Consider the following 16,617-nt stretch of genomic DNA (forward strand, 5'->3'; position numbering starts at 1 on the left):
AGGAGAGGGGGAGAGAGAGAGCCTGCCGGATCCATCATTGACTAAAGCAATGACGCCTGACCTTTACAATGAATTAGTTTCCATGCTTAATATTGACTGAAATTAGAGTCTGATACTGAATGTGCCATCCCAGAACTGTGTGCACTCAAATCCTCAGCTAGCCAGCTATCATAAATGTTTCTGGAAGTGACACCGTATGGTCTTGGAGATAGGGGAGAAGAGGGAAAGTAAAAACAACAGAGCTTGAATATGTTTCTTAAAGAGCAACCAGAGAGGGATTTGGCCATAAACGGGGAGCATTTACATGTAAATATGCAGATACCAGTATGTGTGTACAATATGGAAACAAAACGTCTAATGAGATTAGACCTGATCCATTTATCTCTGCTATACGGCCATCATTTAAGAGGATGCTGGATCAAATCCCATAACAACGCATCAGACTTGGACGTACATAACAGCAGCACTCCAGTGGAAAATAACCACAGTCGTAAGCTATGAAGGAACAGAACAAAAGTTTGGATTTATTTTTCTGCTCTTAACAATGCTGTTATAGCAGTAATTTAGGCTCATGATAACATGTTAGCAGGATGCCATGACAAGAAAGGCATTTACCCAGAGAGCCGAATCATCCAAATCACCAGGTGGAACAGAAGACTATCAATAAAAATACCAGGTGGTAGATCAAATCATAAAAATCACTGGGTGGTATATATCAAATCATTAAAAACACCAGATGGCATGCATTAACATCTTGTGCCCCCGTAGGCAAGGGGTGGGGATGTGACGGATATAAAATAGAGGGTACTAATTATCCCTACAATTCAACATGATGCCATTATCTTTTAAAGGAAGACAAAGTCCTTGTGGATGACAGTAATATCCGTGGTGGTGTTGCTGACCCTGCGCTTCATGTCCACCTACACTAAGTGGGAAGAAAGATGAGGCCACAGCTGTCATTAAGCTACTGCATTTTATTTATTTTTTTTAAAGAAAACACTTAGAGAAAATCAGAAGATGCAGAAATCTGATCCTCTGTTGTGATATTCTAAGCCGATTTAATAAGTGAGCTGTAATAAGGTCTGACAGTAGGTCTGCCATCTCACCTCATGTCAATTCTCAAAAAATAAACATATAGTCTTGCAAAAGAACTGACAAATTACGAAAGTGGCACTTGGGCAGTGATGGGCAGAGTACTGACAATCTTTATACTCAAGTAAAAGTACAACAAGTAAAAGTTACCATTTCAGAAACCTATTTAGTAAGTAAGAGTTAAAAAAAAAATAAAAATAGGGTGTGTGGGCCAGTACAAAATAATTTAAAAAACAGCCGTTGTTGATAAAACTTTTTTTTATCACAGAGGAGAGCAAGTAGGCTAATCAAACAATTAAGGATAGAATTTGAAAAATTAAAAGTAGAGGCAGAATTATAAAATATAATTGAGATATGAACAAGCTCCCACTCTCTCTCTCTCTCTCTCTCTCTCTGCATCATCACCTTTTGTAACAGCATGTTTTCACTCTCAACTTGTCAAATGTCACCACTTTGTCAGTGATTTCAGCGTCAGACACCAATGTACAGACCTTTGTAGAGGTATGATATGCAGTGGGCCACAACCCAAGTGGCCAAATAACACCACTTTGTCAGTGATTTCAGCATCAGAAACTGACGCACAGAGGCACCTTTAGAAGCAGTATGATATGCACCAGGCGCGTAAGTTTTAGAGGCAGTGGGCAACAACCCAAGTCGTGAAATAGCGCAAGTTTGTCAGTGGAGGCTGGCATCCGACACGGACGCAAAGAGGCACCCATTGCGGCGGTATGATACACACCAGTCACCGCTGGTAACTACTGTAACATCAAGAGTGAGAAAGTCATTATAGTGTGGGCAAGAGGAAGGTACATGGGTCACATAAAGTTCGAACTTTTACCCGGGAGCCTGCTGTTCAGTTTCTGTGTGAATTTTAAGCTAAACCATGACGTTTTTTCCTAAACGTAAATGGAAATGGAGTCAGCAGACGTCTACAGACGACCGGCATCCACCACAGCACAGAGTCCATGCTCTTTCTGTAATATACATTTTGCAGCGGCGGCCTGGCAGAGCCGGACCTTTATTTAGTGTCAACTCAAATTCAGCCAAAACAAGGCCAAGTGCCTAAGGGCAAAGGGTCTGATCTTGGACTGCCCCAAGTCAGCATACTTTGATGCTGCCGCTAGCAACCATCCCACTGAAAACTTCACAGCTGCCATCCACTCTTGTCCCAGGGAAGTAGTATCCTAGTGGTGGGAAGTGAGGCAGAGGGTCCACGGGCTGTGCTAGCTAGCTAAATAATCATGGAACCAGTGGTCCAAATGAAATATTGGAGCATTGCAGACAGTAGGCTACCTTTATTATAAATAGGTCAGTCACAGCCAGTCTTGTGTTTGTCATGCCCATGTGCTTACTCATGGCTACCGAGAACGAGCTGTCGCTAACAGGTATTTTTTGAAAGTTACATACAGAACATTTAAAATAATGCTGGCTATCTGAATAACTTTACATTTCGACCTATGATATGTGCATGTTACTTCAATGTGTAGTGGAGGTTAGGGGAGGAGCTTTTAAAAGCAGAGATCTCAGTGTTTTTCCAAAGCACAGTAAGCACTTCATCACGTAACTGTTTTTCTTTTTTAGATTTTAGAATAATAAGTGTGGCAAGATGTGATCGGGGATTGTTGCTGGAAGCTGCCTCTTGTTCTGGGTTTTGCTCTGTCATCATTGCATCTTGGTCATAAGACAGGTGGTGCTTCTTTTTATTTCAGGCAGCTGGCAACTTGGCATCTGCAGTTATGATGCTCCTCACATGCCCCCCCCCCCACACACACACACACTTAATCCCAGCATTTAGAGCAGACAAGACCTAACAAAGGTATGAATGGTGAATAAAGCAAAGTAAAAAGTAGATTACTGGCTCAAAAATAAACGTGAGTAGAAGTACAGTTTAAAAAAGGGAACATGAAAAGCACTCGTTCCTTAAAAATCTACTTTTTTACTCATGTGTGTTACTTATATGTCATCCCCCGCACTCCAGTGATTCAGTATGTTGCATTCATAAAGTTAGGGAACTTGCAAGAGACACATTAAACCAAGAAAATGTTTCTGGTTCCAGGTGGGGACCTCACTCTCCCTGCATTTCCTGTTTGTCTCTCTGCTACTAATTAAAGACAAAATGCCCAAGTAAAAAAAAAAGTAAAAAGTAAAAAAAAAGAATTGTCAAAAACAAAACAGATATTTTGACTTAATTCCCAGTGTGGGCCAAGCGCCATAAACACTGAATCCTACTCATCCTATGATACAACTGGGTATTCAGGGTTATTTTTGTCAAACTTTGGAAAGCCCCCTTCAGAGCAACAAAGACATGACCCTGCTATCCTCACAGGCTGCGCAGCACTTCTCATGTCAAATGAACTGAACTGAAATATGATGAAATATGTAAAATGCCTCATTTAATCACCTCTTTGGTAAAATATCCGGGGCTCATATATGTACGACGTTACAAAGGCTATGTATACGGACATGGATGGAGCCTTCTGTGCATAGTCTGCGTTCAGTTAGTTCGTATTTGTGCATGTTTTCTGAAAGCTTACAGACATGGACAAAGAGAACAGTATCACCAGAAATCTTGGCAGCAGTGTAGCGTAGTTCAAGCAAGATATAGCCTAATCATAGAGCACGACGAAGACATTTTAAAAATGGCGGATTGGAACAAGTTAGTGATTAAAAAGCACAAAATGGAGTAAAAAAGATTGTCGGTCCATATTTTTCAATGTATCTCATCTCCGTCTACAACACTGCCTCTGTTTAAAGGTACATTATTGCAAGCTCCTCCATTGTCGTAACGTTTGTTGTTGTAAGAAACGTTTGCCTCTCTCCTTTAGTGCCATCTAGTAGCTGTATCTATGCCAACATAAAGGACGCATGGAAGTGGGCAGTGACAGTTACTTATTATTATTTGAAACTAACAAGTACAAATGAGCCTTAAAGCAACATTAAGGAAAAACAAATCTAGACTAAATTACCTGTAGCTGGAGAAGAGGATTGTGGTCGATGGTCTAGGCCACTACCAGAGTGGGAGCTCCCTGTCTCTGTGAGGATCTCTGTCAGCCCATGACGACTCACACTGCCTGGGCTACCAGGTCTGCTGATGGCCTTGGCGTCTGGATCACCGAGAGACACTTTCCCATCGTCTGCAGGGAGACATCTCTCAGGCAGGTAGGAGGAGCACTGCTGCTGGTCTTTAGGACCAAACATTTGCTGTTCAACAGGCAGTCCTGATGTCATGATCTGCCAGCCTGGGTAGCTGCTGCTGCTGCTGCTGCTGTTGAGTGTGTCTCTGTTAGACATAATCTTCTGCAGATATTCCATGCTAGTGGAGCTCAGTGGAGGGTGGAGATGATTTAAACCCAGTAAAGAGGAGCTCTCTGCATCTGTCAAAGGGCCGGGACCTGAGGAAATCATCCTCCCTAACATCTCCCTAACCTTCATGTCAACGCCTGCTGTGGCGAGTATCTGGCTGTAATCTTGATGGTCGGCTCTCTCAGCCGTGAGGAACCTGTTGTGAATGCGGGTGATGTACTGCGAGTAGAGGTTGCTCTGGTGGTCTTGCGTGAGGTTATTCATGTTAACAGCGGTTTCATGCTCCGCAGGGTGGTTATGCTTAGCAGCCAACTTGTTGAGGTGGACCTTCATGTGATTCTTGAGAAACCAGGGTTCTTTGAAACGGCGGCCACAGATTTGACAGCAATGCTCAAAAGAGTCCTTGTGTTTCCTCATGTGACCCTTCAGGAACCAGGCCTGGCTGAAAGTTTGGCCGCACACCTCGCAAGGGAATTCGCCAGCAGGCTTCTTCTTGTCACCGGCCCCCATTGCAGGCCTCTGCCCTGAACCCGAATCAGCAGTGATATGCGTTGTCTCAACGTGGCTGATAAGCTCCTCCTCCTGTGAGGCAGCAAACTCACACAAGGTGCATTTGTAGGGTTTATGTAGAATCCTGATGTGGCGCTCGAGCTCCTGCTGCTTTCTGAACTTCCCCTTACAGAATGAGCAGCGGAAGCCGGTGAGGTGGGGCTGGATGGGATCCTCTGGAATGGTAGTCACCTTCGGGGATGTGGATGTGTGTGGCTGGCTCTCTGCCACACCAGAGTTGGTTAAGAATGGGGGTTGTGTTGGGACAGGTTGTAACAGTTGGGGTGGTTGAAATTGGTTTATATTAGATGTTTGCTGTTGGATGACATGACCAGCTCGCGTCTGCCTGTCCCTAAGTATCGCCCTTTCCTCAAGCTCATGAAGCAGCCTATTCTCCTCCCTAATTCTCCCACGGCCTTTGCCCAGAATGCCTTGCTTGTGAGTACGGAGGTGTATCTTCAGGTTGCCCTTCTGCGCAGCCCTGTGGTCGCAGTAGGGGCACTTGAAGGGCTTCTCTCCAGTGTGTGTGCGCATGTGAAGGGAAAGGATGCTGTTAAAGCGGAAGCGCTTCCCACACAACGGGCAGGGATACTTCCTGTTCTTGCGGCCGTCCTCCTGGGCTGAATTTACCTGCGAGACGATGCTTTGATTGGTGACTCTCAAGAACTGGGAAAGCTCTGCTCTCCCGTTCATACTGCTGAGAATCCTTGCATCCATGATTTGATTGGCCAGAAGCGCCATCTGGCTCCTAATTGGGTGGGTGGACGGGGTAATGAAGCTGTCTTTTCAGGGACTGGCTGATGTTACAGTATGGTGGTCAGGGGTGTCTGTGTGGGACGGTCGGAAGGTTAGCAGTGAACTGAACGTTGACTGTTTGCACTTATTCAGTTGAAACAGGATGTGGATTCATGCCGTTCAGCTGAAATGTCTGTTTGTTGTTGCTCAGACCTAAAAAGACAAACAAAAGGAACGTTAAGTGCATTCTAATTTTCACCAAAACAAACTCAAACACATCAATTTCCAGCTCAGAAAGGCCAAGAACAGGTGTGTGTAATGTCAGCAGGGCTCTGTGCTGTCAATTATGGGTGTAAATCTGTAGTTTTGCAGCTGCTGTACAATGCCAGTGATGCACCACAAATAGGTCAGGAAATGGAACAAAGTAGGTTCTGACTCTCGTCATCCTGTGTTAATGTATACCTGTGGTTTTAGATTATTGTTGGAGACCGTGAAAACGCTGATTAAGTCTAACCACAAAGGCTTCCTCAACAAATATCTCATCTTTACGAAAGGGCAAGGTGAAAATCTTTGTCTTGATCTCATTTTGTACTGACACACAATACTAAAGCAGCACAAACATCAAAGACCGTCTGCTTCTGCTTGCCCTTCCTTTGCATTTCACAAATCTGCTCCTTTAGAAAAAGATTAAAGTAAAAAGAGTTAAGCTTTTTCAGCAGGTCTATTGCATATTTGAATAAAACCTTTACCAGGATAATTATGTCACAGGAGTACTAAGGGAAATAAACAACTTGATGATGCAAAAATGCAAACTAAAGTTAAAGGGAGAATATCCAAATAGAAAGCTAAAATATGCTTCACTTCTCCCCGGCCCAGCTTCCCCCCTTTTTTGATTCGACTGCAGCAGCAAAACAAAGCTTCAAATTCACATCGTGCTACAATGGTAGAGGTCACATAAGCGAGCCCTGCGCAGCTCTAGTGCAGCACCAAAGGGCACAGAACAAAGCCTGCACTGTCCACACTGAATTAACACAGGCTTACATCATCCTGGACTGCAACCTCAGTCAGTCATGAAAATGATGTACACAAAACCACACAGATAAAAAATCTGGCAGGCTGGCAGCAGTACTTGGTGTGAGCAGCATGTCTGCTCTGAGCTGTAGATCAGAGATCAATCTAACCATATGGTACTGACCTAATCATATCTGACAGGAGAAAAAAAAAGTGAGCCAATTCTATTATAATATAGCACATCCACTTTATAACCTGGTATTCCTTAGCACTCGTGCCAAAACAGAAGGCGGAGCAGAGGATGTTTAGCCTAACTCACACCCACTATCAAGGATTACGGTCATCTGAGCTATTATCGCATTTGCCTCTATTAATGACATTACTGTACTGTAGCCTTGGATGTGTAACATTGTACAGTGTATCCAATTTTAAGTCTGCACCCAATCAATAATGATTGATCAAACTCGACTTGAAATGGCTATGCATCTGCAGCATCAAATAACTTCTGACTACTGTATAAATGTGTGTGCATTCCTTTTATTAGGCAATGCCTGTGTGCTCGTTCTTACCTGTCTGTCACGGTTAGCTAGCAGAAAGCATGAGTGGGGCGAGTAACAACAGAGCAAACTCAGCTAAACACAAGTTTATTCAAAACCAAGACACTAGATTTAATGTAAATAACGGCCTTGCAAGTAAAATGTCTGACAACGAGGCTGAGCCACCTGCTGCTGCCGCTGCCTATGGTCCATGGCAACCTCAGTCAGTCATGAAAATGTTGTACACAAAACCACACAGATAAAGAGCTAGCGTGCCAGCAGCCTTGGCTGGTGTGAGCAGCTTGTCTGCTCTGCACTGAGATCAATGTAAGGATATGGACCTGACCTAATCATATCTGACAGGAAGAAAGTGAGCGAATGATATTAGCATACACTAGATCCACTTCATATTTGTTAAAGTGGTATTCCTCTGATTAACTAAGCATAAGAAGGAGGCATAAAACCTTCATCACTTGTGTGTGTGTGTGTGTGTGTGTGTGTGTGTGTGCATGTGTGTGTGTAGGAATTGTTGGAGACGGGAGCGGTATGCAGGGCCATCAGGTGTTTCTCTGTCAGAGTGGATTAGGCTCTTTTTGGTGCAGATTGAAAGAGTGCTTGATTGTTATTAAGCATCGTGTCACACAGTAGCGCCTCTTAGGTGTGGCCGCGCGTAGACGAACAAGGAGCAGGTGTGATTTAGCACAGCCAATAAAAGAAAAAAAAGTGACACATACACAATTAAACCAGCCATGGGAGCTGTGCATTCTGGTTGATTTTTGGATGTGACGCTATCAAACATCATTACAGTTATCTTTTTTTACTGCAGTCAGACTAAGGGTTCTGTATTTTAGTATCTAACCTACAGGAGGGGGGGGGGGTGTAATCGTTATACTTTGAAGCTGCAGCATGTTGTCAGCTCGGATGGATGGACAACATTGTAAATCCATGAAGAGGTGACACTGGAATGAAATTTATAGATCAGAAGTGCATATTTCATACTTCTTTTTAACAGCAGTTAAAAAGCATTAATAATTTATGAGCATGGTGAAAGCTGAAAGCTACAATGAATGCACCACATGAGCCTGCAACCAACAGTTACAGTAACCTATCTAATGTAACCTAACATATCAATAAAAGGGTAGCAGTGGAAGAACTAGTAGGCAGCATCATAATCATAACTATCTGATGATCATAAGAAGGTGAACATATCATTTATTTCTTTAGTATTGTGCATACTATGATGATTTAATCAATTTTCTATGAAATGGGTTGACAAAATCCTGAAATACTCTGGTGTACAGAAAAAAATCATAATGGCCACAGGCATAGATTCCAGGGGGGACGCAGGGGACACGTCCCCCTCAATAATTAGAACATGGGCATTTATCTCCCCCATTAAAAACATTAAAGTAGAAGAGGACTTTGACAAAATTAAAGACATTTAAATGACAAATTGATGCAGAAAGGCACAAACTGATGTATAAATATTACCAAAATGGATGAAATTAAATGTTTGACACTTAAAATTTTCTGGCAGACGATCCCCGAATCATGTGTCCCCCTCAATATTGAAAGGAAAACTAAAGCCATGATAAAGGCTGTTAAATTCTGATGTGTTAAAGTTTGCTAGTTTAGCTAGTTTGCTAGTTAAGAATAAAATATGGGTAATTAAACTAGTATTTATTATGATTTCTAATCATAATTGTTTGCATGACATACTGATAAAAATGACTTTAATTAATACAGTTACAGATGAACTTATATGTGAAGATATTCTCATGCAAGACACATTTAATAAGGTTGTGGGGGGAAACTGATAAAGCATAGTATTGCGATATTTTGCAAGGCAAATTTGTATCGATACAGGGTCACCAAGTTTTTTTTATAATACTGCAAATACAATTTTAACTTTCAATGCCCTACTAGAATAATAAAATCAAGTGCTTTTTCAGCACTAGATTTGCTGCAATAAACAGACTGAAACTTTATTCTATTAGATAAAAACAGATGTTAATTAAGTTGTCCTTTGGGGACATGATTTGTAGTCCAAGAAAAAGGCAAAAAATATTATATTATTGAAACACTCAGTGTAGAGCGAAACATTTAAAATGGCAGTGATACTGTAGCTTGACTTGAGGATTGTGATAATATTGTATCATGGGGCCTCTGGTGATTTCCACCCCTGATATTTAACATACACACAAAGCCATATCTCATATACACTAATTACACAGTGTGATGTCATACATGTATCTATTGATGTCCCAGAGTCTTTTTAATGTGTTTCTGCCAAACTAACATAAAAAGAGATCATGACTTTCAAAATTCCTGGAATTCCCTGTCTGTGCCAGCTTGCATATAACAACAGTTTTATTCATCATTACAGAGCGGGCTTATGTGCAGACAGCAGAAGCCCCATGCCATGCATTATGCCCTCCGCGTCTCACTTCACCCACCACGCGCCCACCCGCCAAATCAGCCAGCCAACCATCCTGTGCACTGCCCTGTCAGGGGGGGATGAAGAGCCAGTACAAGGAAGAGGGCAGTGGTAACACAGCTGCCCACCATGACCTGTACAAAAGATAGCACCCATATACTTTCTGACAGCCAGATTAATGAAACCCTATAGGAGCTTCTCTGTAGGCCCCCCCAAAAGCCTGACGGAGACAGAATAGTCTAACCAGCACCATTCATTACTGCGAGAGTACAGAGCACAGAAAGAGCACACACAGCACTGACAAACTAGCTCCTTGTGAGTAATAGCTAAAGAACTCATAAAGGAATACATACACATTTGTTGTGGATGCAGTAAATCTATGCCACTCCTTTTACAACTATCAAAAAAATCTGGCTTGTGCCCTGTAAAAATAAATCTGGCGTGCATGTGGTGCAGCGGTGATGTGATGTTATTTGGGAGTCAGCTATTTCACATGTTCAGTGAAAGGAGGCTTTCGATTAATTTCGTTTGTCTCATTCGCTAATGCAGATTAGTGGTGTTGAATGCAACAGAGGGGAAATAAGTTCCTCTGGCAACATACTAAAAGCTACAGGGTAAAGAAGCTGCAAGTTAGACCGACAACAGCAGGTCTGCTTAGTGGTGACCAGCTGTGTTTGTACCTGTATGAGTTGGTGGGAAACCTTGCTTATAATCCACTATAAGTCTCTCAAATGACAAACTGTTCACAAATCGCGTTCATGCAGGCATCAAAGACGTGAAAGTGCGCGTGAGTGTTGTGTATCATAACCTCATTACAGCGTGTGTCATCTATAAACTTTGCATTCATGAGCTTCCTTCGATGCTCTCAATGGAAGGAAATATAAACACTGTCTGCTAAACTCGTCCTCCTCATGCACATTCAAAGACACCCACTCTCACATGCTGTCTCTCCCTCTCTCTCTCTCTCTCACACACACACACACACACACACACACACACAAACACACATACACACGCAGGCACGTGCATATAGAATGTATTTTAAATCACTAATGTGTAAACAGTTGCTCTTGTTTGCACAGACCACCTGTTCTTTCTGGACACAAACAAAGCTTTGGCGTACGATGGGGTGTGTTAACAGTGTGGGGTGCGTAGGGGATGCCTTGCACAAGAGAAGCCTATCCACATGGTGTAGGCTGCATCAGATGGTTGGGCCCTGCAGGACGGCAGCCAGCTCCAACAGAACTCACACAGATCTAAAAGAATGGCGCTTCTTCAGTCCGCAACATACTGACATGTTTTGCTTTCTTGAAAAGTACAACTTCCCCCCCAGTGCAAGGAGAAGGAGGCCTGCCAGTGCAAACTCCTGTCACTATATCATTTAAAGAGACAGGATGACTGAATGTTTTTTCCTCTTTTACGCTGCTCAATATTTGCAAAGAGATGGCAAAAAATGGAGGAGAAAAACTACATGTGTCTACTTTCAGTTGCCGAAGCACTTGGAGGCACTAAAACAAAAGTCATTAAACGAGTCATCACAAAATCACAGCAGGAGTCGGGTAATGCCACTTACAGTATCTCATTAAGCTATGGCATCTACAGGAAAAAAACTGACAAACAAAGAGCATAATCCAAGGCACATTAACTGGGCTGATAATTCAATGAACTCTCATTTGGCAGCCATCTTGCCCTTATGATGGTCTTTTTTTTTTCAGCTGCAGCAGCAGAGCACAGACCCCTCGTGAAGTTCCTCTCTCCCTCTCTCTCTCTCTCTCACACACACACAGATATATATTCTTCCTCTCGATCTCTCCCTCTCTCTCTCCCGCGCTCTCTAAAACAACAAAACATCCACCATTAGACAACGGGGTACCGGCGTAATTAGAAAATGACTTCCTTTGCAATCCTAGCTAAGTAGTTTACACACTGTAATTACAGGGACAAAATCATCTTTTCATCATTTCACTGATTGAGCTCATCAACCCAGTGGGATCCCAGGACTGTGCTCAGGCAACATCTGGGCTAAGAGAATTAGCCCTTAGTTTAGCAGGCCTTACACAGTGGCAAGCAACGCAGCATGAACACCGGACATGGCCGTGGCAAACGTCTCCAATTGAGACTGTTTTTTTTTTGGGATTGTGTATCAGATTGAGTGTTAGATCACAGGCCTTATCAAACAGCTTTCGTTCACCAGAGTATTCGACGTTCACTCGTTTTACCACAATAAGGCACAATTCAAGAGGAGGGCAAGGTCACTGCGCAGCAACTATCTCTATTTCCCACACTTTGAAAAATGCCATATCAAACTTTTACTCCCCCTCAGTGCGCCCCTGTACTTGTGAATCGAAGCATTGAAGATTGACCTTGGTGCACAACAACATGCCTTTTCATGGGGCGCTCTGTTTACTCTAATTCTCCGTGTGCCCTGAGCCTTGACTTTCTAACAAACACATGTGGTCGCGGAGTTGAAGGTGAAGTGCTTTCGTTTCGTCTCTGTCCTGTGGAAGGGCTCTGACTCTGTGTGTTGGCAACAGAGGCAAGTGTTTAATGTGGCAGCTGTTAGCCTCGTGGATTTTCACTAATCACTCTCTCCTGATTACTCTGATGAGTGTATGATGCTCTTAAATAATCAACCCGCAATGAAAAAAAAAAAAAAAGAAAAATAATTATCATCATCTCCCTAAGTAGTGCAGCTGCACCCGCCTGCAATAATTACAACTAGAACAGGGCGCCTTCTCTCGTCACTTACAACCACTTATTATTAAAGATAACGCTAATTGGTGCGGTGGTGGGCGACAATTCTTCATGGGGTTCATCATAAAAAGCCAAACCTTGGAAGTTATGGCACATTAGAGGTCTTAAAGCCAAGGTACGGTATTAAACATCGCATGCTGAGACATGCCGATAATCTGAGCCAGGGGAGTAGTAGACGTCCTATCAGTAGCCCCTTGGTTGCCTCCCTGCCTTGCCCTCACTCCACCCTTCCCCCACTCCTGGTATCAGCCTGGCAGACACAATTAACATTTTCATAAAAACAATTCCCTGCCTCCAATAGTCCAATGTAATTTGTTTTCCATCTCTGTTCATTAATCATTGTTTAAATCGGTGAGCCATCCCCTCCACTCTGCCATCTGCACTCAGCTGTGTTACAGATATGACACCTTCCCCCTTAATGGGAGCTGACAGCCAAGAGAGGAGGCCTGTGGAAAATAGCTTCCTGCATGTGCACTTCCACCTCACATACTGCCAGCAGGTGAGAGAGGGGTATTTAATGGGTTCTGATTAATCTCAAAGGCAAACAACATTACACTACAATATCAGGCAGCATGCAACGCGACAGTATGCAACACAGCAGTGGGAAAAAAGTGTGCGAAGCCACAATAACTAGACCCAAAAAACTCATGCAGACATTCTTTATAACAATGGCGATGCATTCCACATTTTGTCGAAGTTGTCGACTGTTTTTTTTTCCCCTTCTCCTCTAGTTAAATTAGTGCAGTGTTCCTACAATATGCTATTGTTTTCCTGGAATTGGGAGCAAGGTTATTAATTATTCACTGTTGTGTTCTCATATGAGGGGGCTATGCTTTTCACTGTATTGCCTCATAGCTCAAATACTTAGGGCCATGGTACTCGGGCAAATTTCATGAGGCAACATCACAGAGATATTATTATCACAAGGCAGACACTTAGGAGATTAAAAGTTTCCTGAAGAGTTTTCAATGATTGGAAAGGTTCAGATTTTTTCCTCTGATAAGATTTCAAAGTTCCAGCATTTATGCGGCCCCCGCATGGGAAAGACAAATCAAATAACTTTTTCCCTCGGTTTTTTTTCTTCACTTTCCTTTCAAGGGATTTTAAGCCTAAGTCTAGGTTAGCTTAGGCATTTTTCGGGGGGAGAAAATCCTACTCAATGTGGTGGGTAAGAGGTTGCCAAAAAGTTCATCTGGCCTGTTGATTTCAGCATGGATTACAGATATTCAAATCATGAGCCTCATGTTCAAACAAGTGCCTCTATCAGGGGAGAAAGTTGCCAAGCAGAGCTTTGTCATGTAAGCTGTGTGAATTTACTGCAGCATAATGAGAAAACGGCTGTGGCGCTACATTTAATACAGTTTCATCCACTCACCCTCCCTCTCTCTAATTTTCCTCTCTGTTATGATGATCATAATTCCAGATACCCCTCCAGCCTCCATAGAGGCTATAGTCCCCCCCCAAAAAAAGAGAAGAAGATGGTGTCACCTGAACATACACAGGCCCAATTTTTCATCAGGAACTGTGTCACGGGCACACACATGGTCCCAGTTACAAAACGCTTCAGACAAACACCCCAACTCCTTTTTGGGGTGTTTCTAACAAGGACAGCAGCAGCGGCAGCAGCAGCAGCGGCAGCAGTAAATGATGTGTATATTCAAAGCTGAATATTTCATGTTGATTGATCGAACTGACTGCCACCCACCTGCTCCTCCTCCTGTCCCACCGGAGCTGGCATGAGGAGAATTCAGTAATTGAGAAGAGCAGAGCATGGTCTCTCTTTGCTCACATATGACAGATGGGGCATCATCGCTTCAAAGGAGAGCATTTGGAAACAGGAGGAAGGAGGGGGGGGGGGGGGGGCAGGGGGTGAGGGTGGCTTTGAAAGTAGCTGTGCCACTCTGTACAGGTGACAGTGACAAAAAAAAGGTTACATTATCTAAAGCATGGCCACTTTAAAAAAAAAAGGTTACAGCTGTAAAAGGTGCAACTTTGAAATTTAATTTTAGGCAAACTGTGCCTTGCAATGTGCAGACACCTTGCATCATTATTTTTAGTCACACACAACTTCATTAGCCCATATTTTGCACGAGGTCTGGTGTATCTGAGACTTTATATATTTTTTTTAATTTATGGCTCCAAATTATAATGACACATTAATATCAAATTAAAAACAGCTTTAATATGATGTGGCATGATGGAAGGTCGTGTGGAAAACATTATATGGAGCATATTCACGGTCTACTGTACACACAACATATGCACAAACCCAGGAAACACACACGTTTGCTGTTTTCTACACCCCTCTAAACGACTATGCTCAATCTTTTTACAGTAACGCATCAAATTGAATTCCACAGTCGCCTTTTAGCCCCTCGCCATTACTTACTTTTTCACCCCCCTCCAAAAACAGCCAACAGTGGCAGCTTTGAGAAACGCGTCTATCAGAATCCGACACGTCAAGAAACTTAAACTCACTCACTTTTCACAGATGACTCCAGTAAATCTGAATGATCTGAATGATTCATCTTACCTGGCCGGTTGGAGAAAGGCGCGGAGGACACGAGGTGACAGCTGGAGTTGAGTGGAGAGTGATGTTGAACTGGATGACTGACTGCTGACTGACGGACTGTACGCTTCACACGCTTTATCATAAACGCCCAGTCGGACCCAGATTCCCCCCACTTGAACTGCCGCTTCCTCTCTGTGCAAATAAACACCTTTAAACGCTCTCGATAGACGAAGGCGGCAGTGCGCTTTGCTCTGTAGTATTTCCAGTTGAAGAAAGAGGTAATGAAATCTTATAAAAATTACTCGGGATACTTCGACATGTCCCGAAGCCGTATGTCTCCCTCATCTGGCCGCTGGTGTGTAAGTGTAACAGACTGGCACCGTGCGTAAAATGTGCTCTGCCGTCTCCAGGACGCAGACCTCGTCAATCCTTCCTCTGAGATGCGTTTAAAGTATTACGACGTCTTTACGCGTGTCAAATGCGGTAAGGTGATTACCTGCAGGAGAAGCACTTTTATATTCTTTGAAAACTTCTGTAAAAGCATGATGGATTTACCTGTGATGGTGACATGATCTTAAAACTTGACATAAATATTATGCAGATTTTTTTTTTATTTGTGTTTTGCAGCAGCCACTTTTTGCTCTATGTGCCCAAACTCTTTGCTGGCACACTGTGAAAGAGAACAAAAGGATGACTAAACCTCGGTGATTCAGCATTTTAGTTGGTAAATGGGTCTATTAAGGAAGCTTAATTGGATGTTTTGTAACATCCATCACATTTCTACCCATCCCGCTGACCTTCAGTGTAGACTCTCCTCCAAGAAAGTGTGCGAGAGTTTGCTTACTTTGAACAAGTGAATGCATTCCAAACACATTTCTCTCACAGACATTCTTCGACACAATCTGAAGAGCAGAAATAAAGCAAAGAACAAAAGAGAAAGAAAACATAAAGGACATCAACACAGCAACAGGTCCTTGGTTTTGGTCGTGTGGTTTGATTTGCTGTAGTTAACATAAAACTCTTGCAGCAGGTGCTTCTTCTTGTTTGTCTTGTGTTGGAATTTAAAGCACCTGTAGGCCTTGATGGGGCTTTTAAACAGTCTATCTGTTATGAAAGGTGTCATATAATAGTTAAAGTTGAATATAATGGTTATTTAACTATTTTCTCAATTTATCAGCTAATTGTTTGGTCCAAAAACATCAGAAAATGTGATTAAAAAATGACTATCACAAGTTCCCAGAACCTAAAATGATGTTTGAAGATTGGTAGTAGTAAAGGCAGCACATTCTCACATTTAAGAAGCTGAAACGAGACATTTTTTGACATTTGCTGGAGAAGTTACTTGGATTAGCTGGGGAAAAAGTTGCTGTCAGTCGACTAATTGTTTCATTTTATATCGTTGTCTGCATGAATGGATTACAGAATGGCCTTCACCTGCAAAATATCACTAAACAAACACACACTGACCAAGAAGAGACTTAAAATGAGCACAAAGAGGTGCATAATGATTATAAAGTGATGCAAAAACATCACAAAGTATGTGTGTCCTGCTCCTATGTGAAACAGGTGGTGGGGCCCTTTGCATATGTGTGCCCAGGGGCCCATTGTCTCACAATCCGCCCATGGTTGTCAGAACATCTGAGTGATTTCTTGACGGATATTGAGTTTTCATTTTTCCAAAGACACAC

At 42.7% G+C, this 16,617-nt stretch overlaps 1 protein-coding gene across 3 annotated transcripts in view; it reads right to left on the reverse strand.

Moving 5' to 3' along the window:
• LOC117254088 (zinc finger protein 536-like) overlaps positions 1-15,286 on the reverse strand; it is a 28,674-nt gene extending 13,388 nt beyond the window's left edge. For 2 of the 3 annotated variants that reach the window (XM_078168053.1, XM_078168055.1), the window contains exons 1-2: positions 14,951-15,286; positions 4,059-5,892 (exon numbers count right to left, since the gene is read on the reverse strand). In XM_078168053.1, the coding sequence (XP_078024179.1) occupies positions 4,059-5,685 (1,627 nt within the window). In that variant the 5' untranslated portion in view covers positions 5,686-5,892; positions 14,951-15,286. Of the gene's footprint in view, positions 1-4,058; positions 5,893-14,122; positions 14,254-14,950 lie in introns of those variants that run through there. The other variant, XM_078168054.1, reaches the window with a different exon arrangement.
• Between the last annotated feature and the right edge of the window lie 1,331 nt (positions 15,287-16,617).

The sequence above is a fragment of the Epinephelus lanceolatus genome, chromosome 5 (genome assembly GCF_041903045.1).
Source record: "Epinephelus lanceolatus isolate andai-2023 chromosome 5, ASM4190304v1, whole genome shotgun sequence".
In the NCBI taxonomy this organism is placed as follows: domain Eukaryota; kingdom Metazoa; phylum Chordata; class Actinopteri; order Perciformes; family Serranidae; genus Epinephelus; species Epinephelus lanceolatus.